The sequence below is a fragment of the Triticum dicoccoides genome, chromosome 7B (assembly GCF_002162155.2).
Source record: "Triticum dicoccoides isolate Atlit2015 ecotype Zavitan chromosome 7B, WEW_v2.0, whole genome shotgun sequence".
Taxonomy (NCBI): Eukaryota; Viridiplantae; Streptophyta; class Magnoliopsida; order Poales; family Poaceae; genus Triticum; species Triticum dicoccoides.
Window position 1 is genome coordinate 615,795,586 of NC_041393.1, and position 11,496 is coordinate 615,807,081.

The 11,496-nt window shown below is 41.9% G+C and overlaps 1 protein-coding gene across 1 annotated transcript in view; it reads left to right on the top strand.

Annotated features, from left to right (window-relative positions):
- Positions 1-6,526, top strand: part of LOC119339233 (transcription factor bHLH68-like) — a gene marked incomplete at its 5' end in the record, with an annotated part of 7,356 nt that extends 830 nt beyond the window's left edge. Inside the window, 6 exons of the mRNA XM_037611363.1 lie at positions 191-256; positions 1,287-1,352; positions 2,635-2,721; positions 4,268-4,315; positions 4,647-4,691; positions 5,973-6,526. Of these exons, the coding sequence (XP_037467260.1) occupies positions 191-256; positions 1,287-1,352; positions 2,635-2,721; positions 4,268-4,315; positions 4,647-4,691; positions 5,973-6,128 (468 nt within the window). The remainder of the gene's footprint in view (positions 1-190; positions 257-1,286; positions 1,353-2,634; positions 2,722-4,267; positions 4,316-4,646; positions 4,692-5,972) is intronic.
- Positions 6,527-11,496: the final 4,970 nt, after the last annotated feature.

Sequence of the window (11,496 nt, forward strand, 5' to 3'; positions counted from 1 at the left end):
TCTCTCTCTCCCTCTCTCTCTCTCTCTCAATGAGCATGGTCCAGTCGTTGAGAGCAAGCAAGCATCGAAGCAGATGCATGTATGCTGAAAAGGACAGGCATAGAATCATTGTGGAGTGAGAGAGAAGCTGAGACAGGCAAGGCTTGGGATGATGGCATTCTTAGTATCTTTTGCTTGGTCTTTTGCTCAGGTGAGAAAGGAGAAGCTAGGGGATAGAATAACTGCCCTTCACCAGCTCGTCTCCCCATTTGGGAAGGTATCTATCACAACGTGTCCTCTGCAGGCTCCAAGTTTCACCATATCAGTACATCCTAGCAGCCCTTGATGTGTGACTACTATTAATGAATTCATCAAAATTAGCAACATATCTATTGGTGTGCGGAAGTCACTTGTGATAGAATAATTAGAACATGTGATACAATTAAGCAGGTATATGTACTAGTATATCGTTTCTTGTCCATGAATAGATGGTCAATCCAAGAGAAGAAACTGGTTAAAAAAACAAAGGATAGGACAATATTATGTGATATTTTTGTTCGGAAAAGAGGTCGAAACCCCGGCCGACAATATTACACGATAAGATATACTCCCTCCGTTCCAAAATAAGTGTCTCAACCTTAGTTTAATTTTATACTGAAGTTAGTATAAAGTTGGAACAATTATTTTGGGACGGAGGAAATAGTATATAACAAATTATAATGTTTAATGTTCTTTCTTTCTCATCCCCAATATTTTTTTGTTCTTTCTCCCTCCTCTAGTCAAAGGTTAAATGTGTGGGGAATGATTAGTCCATGATGCGTGGCATTAGAATCAACCTAAAAATGTATATATGGATCTGGAACTCTATACACACCACAAAGTAATGGCACACATATCAGTGGTCTTATATTTCTACCGTAGCTAGATTATGGAAGTGGAATCAAACCAAAAATGTATGACCTTGAATTCATTGTTGTGCATAGTTATTGTTCGTGGTGAAAATAAGTAGGTTGTTTACCACATCCTCGGAAACTAATCTGGGACGTTTTTTTTATTTGCTATGAAAGATTAATCTTTCTGCCACGTATAATTTTACGAACTTTGCTTGGGTACACCCCAAATAGAAAAATAATTTACAATTGTAGTTTCACAATAATCTTCGAATGGAAGTAAAATATGCATATGGTGTTGTCTTTTATCTGGCTGCGATGCTGGACTGGATTGGACTTAAAGAAAGAAGATCCATTGTCCCATAGAACAATACAAAAAAGAGATCCTGACATGGGCTAACCTCTCTTTGTTGCCAGACTGACACTGCGTCTGTACTCCTTGAAGCCATTGGGTACATCAGATTCCTACACGGTCAAATTGAGGTGCCACTCTCTCTCTCATGAAGTACATTCATCATACTTTCTTGGTCGGAATTACTTGTCATGAAAATGGTTGGAAATGGATATATATCTAAAACTAAAATACATCTAGATACATCCATTTCAATGATAAGTATTTCCGGACGAATGGACTACATCACATATAAAGCACACAGCGTATACAGATGCATGCAATTGTTCCGTTGTCATTCATGCTCTTTCGGAGACAGCTCCATTGCTATGGAGTATGGACACAGGAGCGAACTTTTACTTTTCTATAGCCAGTAGCAGATGTTCATAGCTGGCCAGGAACTACTGTGCGTTTAAGTTCGCTATTATTTGACTTAGCTCAATTCTCAGCCGACCCTGACTGCTACAACGTTCGGTTTAGAGAAAGGGAAAGTGTGGAAAATGTAGAAACCGCTTACTATCGGGGTCAGATTTTGCACATGTTCTTTTTTTGCGGCGCAACTATAAATGTCTGTTACAACTATATACAAATCTATCGTCCAGCTTGGTTTACATGATTTTACATAGGTGGACTCTGCTTGTAATTTTTTGCTTTTTTTTTGAAAATTTCGAATTTTGAACTATATATTGAATGTGCCAAGTAAATAAATCCGCTAACTCCTAAATATAAAATATAGAAAACTAACGATTATTTGAAATTGATTAGAAATTTCTAACTTGGCCGGTCTTTTACCACATGTGTAGCTCAGAGCTACTTGCAACAGATTGCATCAATATGTGGTGTTTTTCTGCAACAAATTTATAGAGTACTACACTGATTACATCAATATGTGGTGTTTATCTGTAGTAGATAGAATAGAATGTGAAAAAATTACACCGAAAGGTGGTTTTCTGCGTTTTTCAAGTAGAAAGGCGTACAGGTACAAGGACTGTAGATGTTTCACCTATCTGCTTGCCGCATACATACATGTATAGTGAATCAGTGACCGGTCGCTGATGGCTGCTGCACAAGGAGCCAGGCAAGTGAAACAAAAAGAGGCAGGTAAACCTAATGTGTGTTCTCGTAAAAGCTGCGCGCATGCGTCCGCCCTGCGTGCGTGCATGCATGCATGCATATGCCGCAGTCTGGTCGCTGCGCGCGAAGATGCAAAATCTCTTTATGAACAGTGTGCGTGGCTCTGGCATTGCAAATGTGACTGCCATATATATTTTCTGTGCGCGCGCGCGCGCCTGTTCCTCAGCCTAGCTGTTATTCGCTCACTGCTCGGCTTGGTTGACCCGGTGATTGATCGATCTCCTGTGCGAATGCATGCAGGGCCTGAGCTCGCCGTACCAGCTGGTCGGCGGCGGCGGCGACGGAGGTGGGGGCTCCGGCAGCTCCAAGCAGCGGCACCCGGCCAGCGTGAGTCCTACCGAGCGCTCCTCCTCCTGCTCTTCCATTTAACGCGATTGCGAGCTTGATCAACCCCACAAGGTTGATGCCCAGGCCTGCTGGCTGGCTGGCTGGCTGGCTGCTGCGTGCGTGCACAATTCCCGAGGCTAGCTCGCTAGCTGCTGCGCGCTAGTATCTGGCGGCGCAGGTGCATGCCCGCCTCCAGGTGATCATTAACGCTCGTCTCGTATCTGCGCGCCTTCACGCGCGCATCGCATCGCATCGCATCTTTCCACATCTTTCTCTCCCTGTCCATATCTGGAGAGCAAGGCCGCCTGCCTTGGTCAACAAGGGCGAAAGCCATCTCTGAATGCTGGCCTAGTTGGGACTGAACCGTCATGAATGGTTTTGCTTTAGCAAACGTACGTACATCTGTACGTACGTACGCACGTCCACAAGACCTCATGGTCGAACATTTATATTAGAGACAGTTTGAATGTCGAAAACTATCCCTGTTTACGCTAAGATGAGTATTATGCTAGCGTTTGTTCATGGCACTATATTGGTTCTCTCAGTCTCCTAGTTTCGGAATAGAGCTTTTGTAGTAAGTCGATCTACCAGATTTTAACCAAACATAAAAACAAATGCAAGTGACAAGGGGTTGGTACGGTGTTGAAAGCACGCACGTTGTCAACTACCACTTGGCGCGCATATTTGTCCCAATCTCAACTTGTACAGTGGTACATACAGTACACTTGTTGTATGTATGTTCTTGGCAGCGAGGCTTCATATTTTTTTCGGTGTTTCGGTTGAAAGTTCAACAGTGCGCCCTTGCATGCATGCATTTACCGGCTGGCTTAAGCTGACAACATGCATGCATGAATAGTTTATATCTTTACAAAAACCTAGCCATGCACCATTTGTGTCACTTAACCAATCTTTGGCTCAGTACGCACCTCCAATACACTGCCCGCGTTGTAGCGGCCTGCATGGTATTTACCGGGTTCAGTATTACACTTCTGATCCATGAACTGACGCGTGCACCGAGTCTGCAATCTCTACTGCTAGTAGCCTAGTAGATTAGATTATCTTTCTTTTTTTGCGAATATAGTAGATTAGATTATCTGATAACGACTAGTATATTAGATTATCTGCTAATGGCAGAACGGCATGTATTTAGAAAATCTTGTGCGAATGATATTGAGAGAAAAAGCAGGGATCTTGTCTTGAAGTTTGTGAGCTCTTTCCAGAAAGGCATATTGACATAGATTCATGCCTGACCAACCAATATTAGTACTCCCTCCATTTTTATTTATTCCATGTATTAACTTTGTCTAAGGCCAAACTTTATAAATTTTGATTACAATACCGAATCTACCACTAGATTCAACGTTGAATATATTTTCACATCACATGGATTTTTATTTTAAATGTTCACATTGCTCTGTATAAGCTTTGCCAAACTTTAAAAAGGTTAACTTTTGTCAAAGCTAATACGCGGAGTTCCCCGCAAAGAAAATTATGCGGAGTAAATAAAAACAGAGGATCATCTCATAAAACTATCATTTGTTTACAGGTGCAACAAAAAGAAAAGAGCAGCATATTTCCAGAAGAACCTGGCCAGGTATAATTAACTACTCATTGATCCTCATTAATAGTTATCCTTTCTTTTTATGGGATCCACACTCGGCTGATCAGTTAAGTAAAGCACGTAGAAAAGATGATCCTTTTCTTCCCAAAGTGTGCCTTTAGTCTGTGTACGTAAAAAGCATTCCTATAAAACAAATCCGGAAAAGTTAATCATGCAGCAGGGGCCAGTACTTGTCTCTAGCTTTACACCTTTAACTATTTCATTTCACTGCAAAGCTAGCTATTGCTTTTGGTCACTAACAGTGCAGTAGCAGTACTGCCTTTTGACGCTGTTATTAATTAATCCGTTACTTAATCACGAGCAGCTGCTACATGGCGATGCCACGAGGAAGAGAGGACGCCCTGATCAGGTTCTCATCACTCCATCATGTGCTTTACTACATAGTTTATTTATGCTTGCATTATGTAGATATGGTTAGAGATTTCATATGGATTCTTAATACATTGATCCGTGATGCTGATTAGTAATTTGCTTGCTTAGAGATTTCATATGGATTTCATAGATATGGTTAGAGATTTCATTATGCAGATGTGCTTTATATAGTTTATTAATTTATATGCTTGCATTATATATATGAGAAAAGTATACTTTTCGTTCCTCAATTCTTGGCGGAGTCTAGATTTGGTCCCTCAACTGTCAACTCCAAAACCGGACAACTTGCACCCTTAACTACTGAAACGGGACAAGATTCATCCCTGGTCATGGTTTTGACCGGCTTTGGTGCTATCCCACCCCGTTTTTGACCGTGCTGACTCAAATTTGCATAGTTTTTCCTGGTCCTCTTAATGTTTTCAAATTCAGGTACTATTTTCAGATACATGAACCATTTTAAAAATTCATGTACTTTTTTCAAATTCGTGTACTTTTTCCAAGTTCACATATTTTTCAAATCCGTATACCTTTTAAAGTTCATGTAATTTTTTAAATCGACGTACCTTTTCATACTCGCGTACATTTTTTTTTGAAAGAGTTCATGAATTTGAAAATTTTATGCAGACTTGAAAAAGTACGCGGATTTGGATTTCTTTTACGCAAATTAGAAAAAATATTGATTTGAAAAAATTATGTCAACTTGAAACAAGTACGTGAATTCCAAACAAATTTCATGGATTGGAAAAGGAACACAGATTTGAAAAAAAAATACATGGACTTTAAAAAGTATGCGGATTTGAAACAAGTACACAACTCTAAAAAAATTCATGGATTTGAAAAAGCATGCAAATTTCAAAATAGTTCACGGATTTGAAAAAAGTCTGTTTATTTTTTAAACAATTACGCGACCTTGAAAAAATATGTGGATTTGAAAAGAGTATGTGAATTTAAAATTTTCATTGATATGAAAAAATTACGCGAATTCAAGTCAGCACCCGTCAAAACCGGTATGAGTCAGCACCAAAACTAGTCAAAACCGAGACCAGGGACAATACTTGTCCGGTTTTGGCAGGTGGGGTGCAAGTTGTCTAGTTTCAGAGTTGAAGGACCGAAACTTAGACTTGACCAAGAGTTGAGGAAAAAGTACACTTTTCTCTCTCTCCCTGTATATATATAGTTAGAGATTTCATAGGGATTCATAATAGGAAATGCATATGGATTCATAATGCTGATTTATAGTTTGCTGTGAGAAATTAAGGACGAAGACAGCTGCGAGGAAGCAATGACGAAGGACCTGCGGAGCAGGGGGCTCTGCCTCGTCCCGGTGAGCTGCGCGCCGGACTTTGGCGCCGACGTCGGACCGGCTGACTACTGGACGGTGGCGCCGCCTTTCGGGATGGGGTTCGGCCGGTAGATGCATGGGGTTAACGATCATGTAAGTGGTCGTCGAAGCTGCCGGGAGCCGGGATACATACCTGTCTTGCATGCATGGGCTGCATCGCGTCGAGAGCAGCCATCCTGTTGAAAAATTCTTGATGTACATTCGTAATGGTGGATCCAAGAGAGGATGGTATAAGTGGTAGTTTGCGACCTGGTCGAAGTAGAGATTGGTCAAAGTGCATCGATCAGGCAGATGCTAGAGACTACGTAGTTACATTGTATCATCATCAGATAGCTAGCTAGAACCACCTTCGGAATTCTTGTAAGTGAGCATGCAAGCATGCTTCTCACCTGCTTACATGTCTGGAATGGTCTGGTTGGCAATGTGTATCTCTGCTTAACTACTGCAATGTGCCACATTTAACAAAAGAATTTCATATGTATGTGCGGCTCGTTTTATAACTCTGCTCATATGTGATATTTGCCTTTGGTTCACTAACGTGGAGGGCACATCGCACACGGTCGACAGTCCATATGCAATGTGGCATCACGTCACACACGGAGGCACTTCATAAAGGCAGCTGCGCCGCAATCAGCTGATTTTGGGGGAAAATCAGTCGGCTACGTACGCATCAACGGAACACTGTATCGAGACGCAATGAACGGTTGAAGGCCGGTGGGGGTACGCAACAATGGGGAAGGGGCCAGCTGGAACGAGGTACTGTACATTGAGAGGTAGTCGGCTTGGGGTTGGGGTACCGCACTCTGACTGAAATAGGGTATTGTGCATTGACAACTAACTGACTAGGTGGGGGTACCGCGCTACGACCGCAAGAGGGTCATGTGCATCTACAACCAACTGGCTGGGGTGGAGGTACCACGCTACGGCCACAACGGGGTCCTGTGCATTGACAGCCAACCGACTGGCGGTGGGGTACCACCCTACGGCCGCAATGGGACAACTAACCACGGCTACCACGTTGCAGTCGCAACGAGGTCTTATTCATCGAGCGCCAACAGTCTGGGTTGGGGGTACCATGCTATGGATGCAACAGGGTCATGTTTATCAAGCACCAATCAGCTGGGGTGGGGGAACGCTCTACGGCCGCAACGAGGACATGTGCATCGCAAGGCAACCGGCTAGGGTGGAGGTATCGCGTGCGACAATAACGGGGTAATGTACATCCAAAGGCAACCAGATGGGGTACGCGGGTAGTGTACACATTAAGAGGGCTCTTGCGGCCGGCGCAGCAACGCGCGGGGGATTCCTCGCAATGGAACCACAATAACCACACACTCGTGCATATACGAATGGGGCCTCCAACTACAACGCACGATGCTACCAAGGGGGCAGGATCTACTCGCGCATACGGCTTTGCACACCACTATCAAGTACGCGACATTGCTAGCTATAGCGAGCTAGATAGTCTCACATATGGCCTCCTATACTACCATGCACTTAGCAACAACTCACGCATACGGCTTCTCCAACTATCACGCACCACCCCAAGTATGCAGAGGCTATAGCAAGAGACTCAGAATTATTGATCGATCCGATTCTCTGTAAATGTGAAGTCTTGCGCATGCAACGTGGGCTGCTACCGCCCACTAGCATTGGTCAACCGATTGGGGGCCTACTGCTACCGCGCACGAGCATATCGATCGTTTGACCGGGGCCTAATGCGCACAAGTCATGATCAATCGGATTCAGTAATGCGGAAGCCCCACATAATAGTGTAAACTACCCTTCATCTTGCTCGCACTCAACCACACCCACCGTACACCGTGAGAGGCAACTCACTCGAGAAATCATCAAAAAATTCTCTCCCTCGCTTCTACCATGATTTTTTTACGTCATGGAAGGGACAAAGAACGTCATCCAGGTGCGTCGCCATCCTGCCCATGATGAAAATTCTATTTCTTTCTGTCACATTTTTTGTCCTAGAAGTAGGTGTCCAACACATCCATGACAATAAGATATGCTAATGATAATACACCTGATTCATCATCAGTGCAGCAACAAAGAAGAAGTGAAACATGTCACATTCCGTCTTCCAGGTATCCACTATATCAATATGTGTTGATGACTGATGCAGGTGAGCCCTTATGTTATAAGGAGGCAATGTCTGATAAGCACAAGAATGAATGGTCAAAAGCCATGCACTATGAGATGAAATCCCTATATGAGAATAACACATTTGAGTTGGTGAGTTTGCCAAAGGGCAAGAAAGCACTTAAGAACAGATGAGCGTGCAACGTGAAGAATGAAGAAAACACCTCACATCCAAGGTACAATGCCATATTGGTTGTAAAAGGGTTCAGGTAGAAAAAAGGTTTTGATCATGATGAGATATTCTCTGTACTAGTCAAAATATCTTTGATCCGAGTTGTGCTGGGCATGACTGCCACCATGGACTTGGAAATTGTATAACTTTATGTGAAGATATATATGGAGCATCCAAAGAGATTCATGATTGTAGGCAAGGAGCACTTAGTTTTCAAATTGAAGAAGAGCTTGAATGGCTTGAAGTAAGATCCTTGGCAGTGGTACAAGAAGTTTGAATCTTTTATGACTAGGTTTGGTTACCATAAAGCACAACCTGCTGATTGTGTCTTTATGAAGAGGTACGCCGAGGGTCATTTCATTATTCTCTTGTTATATGTTGATGACAAGTTAATTGGTGGAAATGGAACAAAGAGGATTGCACTCCTGAAGAAGGCACTGCATAAATCATTTTCATGAACGATTCAGGACCAGCTAAGCAAATAATCGATACGAAAATCTCCCGTGATAGATCAAAGAGGTTGCTTTGGCTCTCATAGGAAAGATACATTGAGAAGGTACTTGAAAGGTTCAATATGAAATATGCAGAATCCGTTATCTCTTAGCTTCAAGGCCATCACAAATTTAATTCTAAACAATGCCCTACAAGCAAAGAAGGAGCGAGAAGAATTGAGTAAAGTACCATACCAATCTTCTATTTGTAGTTTGATGTATGTCATGCTGTGCACTAGGCCTGATATTGCCTATGCAGTTGGAGTTGTTAGCCAGTTCATGACAAATTCAGGTAAAGCTCACCGATAAGCAGTGAAGTGGATACTCAGGTATCTCAAGGGAACTTATACTTCATGTTCATGCTTTGGAGGCGATGATCCTGTATCGCAAGGCTATACAGATTCTGATTATGCCGGTGACAAGGATCGTAGGAAGTTCACATCTGTATACCTGATGACTTATGCAAAGGGAGTAGGGTCATGGAAATCAAGATGGCAGAATGTGTTTCTACATCAACTATAGAAGTTGAGTACATAGTAGTGGTTGATGCCGACAAGGAAGTATTGTGGATGAAGAACTTCTTGCGGGAACTGGACATGAAGCAAGATAAGTCTGTTATGTTTCGTTCTGTTTTGCGACAGTCAAAGTGCTATACATCTTGCTGAATTCATGCTATCACTCTTGAACCAAGCACATTGATGTGAGGTATCATTCAATTCGAAATGTTGTGAGCTCCAAGTTGCCACAACATAAACATGTTCATATTGACAACCATACTTTAGATACGATGACCAAGATACTGTCAAATGAGAAGCTACAAGCATGTTGCAAGATAGCTGCATGGCGGTTCCCCCTCATGAGTCGGAGGGGGAGATTTGTTGGGATATGCTCCTCATATGGGCTATGAGGATAGACAATCTGTGGCCTTTTATGCAGCCGAAAGGTGTGCAAGAGTCCACTACCCATTAGGGTTATGACCTAGGGTATTCTAGACTTTGCGCATGAGGGAAGGGGATGTTTACCCTCCCATCCAGCACCACCAAGCATAATGACAAACCTGATTGCGTACATTGGCGAAGGAAGAGAAAACCAAGAAAGAGAGGAATATTGTAAGAAGAACCTTGCCATCAAACATAGGGAGCTCCACCTGTAGGTTGCGATGATCTAATCCACCACATTGTCTCCTTCAAGCTACAGTTCCATCATCTTTGGTGAGATTGTTTCGATCCCTAGCTCTTGCAGCCTCAAACCTTATTGTTGCTATCCAAGATGCAGAAATATTGATGCATGAGAGCCTCTAGTGCCACCTATAGAAGAATTTGTTATGTCTCATATTTGATAATAGTGAAGAAGATTTGGGTGGCTTCGGCCCATGGTTTTACCCCTTTTGTTAAAATCTAGTGTCATATGTGTTCATATTGTGCTGATGTTTAGAAAGTTTCTCCTTTTCATGATGTGTGAGGATCATGTGGTGTGCTGCAAAACCTATTTCTTCCACATATGTTGTCGCATATGTTTCCTTCCATGCTAAACAACGAACATTTGAATTAATACATGAAATGATGCTGAGATTATTTTTGTTTCCGCTTTTCGCTGCAGTTTTAGACCACAAGTGTATGTTAATTCCCAACATGAGATGTATAGAATAGATGTTCTCTAGTCTTGCAGGCTATGTATTATTATTGTTATTATTGCCATCTACTTTATATAGATCATGCACTTGCATTATCCAATTTCATATTGCTAATTAGGTAAGTTCACCTGTAATGAAGGTGATATCATGCCCTTTTATGTTGTGTATATTGTTTGGTGTTCAAGGTAAAATCATGCTGTTTTTTTCTCATGTGAATGCGAAAGACCTGATACAATCATGCTAGGTTTTTCTCTCATGTGAATGCGAATGACCTGATGCAATCATGCTGTTTTTTTTCTCGTGTGAATGCGAAGGACCTGATGCATGTTTATGTGCTCACTGATCTCTTGTTCCTAACAATTATGAACATATAGCATTCCAGATTCCATTCAGATATCATATGCTTTGCCTATGCTACTATTTGTGGTTTCATGCCTCTCTGTCATGATTCTCCCAATCTGAAATAGGAAGAGAAACATTACCTTTATTTTGAGGAGAAACATTACTTTCTTTGACATGGTTTTCCTACACTTATCTTTAAGGCTACAACCTGGAGTCTCATGGAGGTGTGAAGATGATACCCAAGTAATCTTGGGCATTGCTTTGTTAGGGGTTCACTTGTGTACAACAATGGAATGTTCTTTACCATATAATATATTGTTGTTTTTCTGCTCAACATCATCTGTACTATGTATGGCAGTAAATTGTAACCTGTTTTTTGGTTTGGATCTGAGTGCTGGGCCATGGCCCTAGATATGACACCACACCTCAAGACCACTCTTTGGAATTCCAGTATACTTGGAGAGAGAAGCGTTAGTTGAGGACCAACAAGTATGATGTGTTGTAGGATGTCCCCTTTATAGCTTTATGAAATACACTAACGCTCTTGGAAGGTTCTTCAGTATATTTATTTATTTGTTACAATAAGAATGATTTGGTATATATTGTGTTACATTTCATATATTATGGTACAATAAGATCCATTAGTAAATG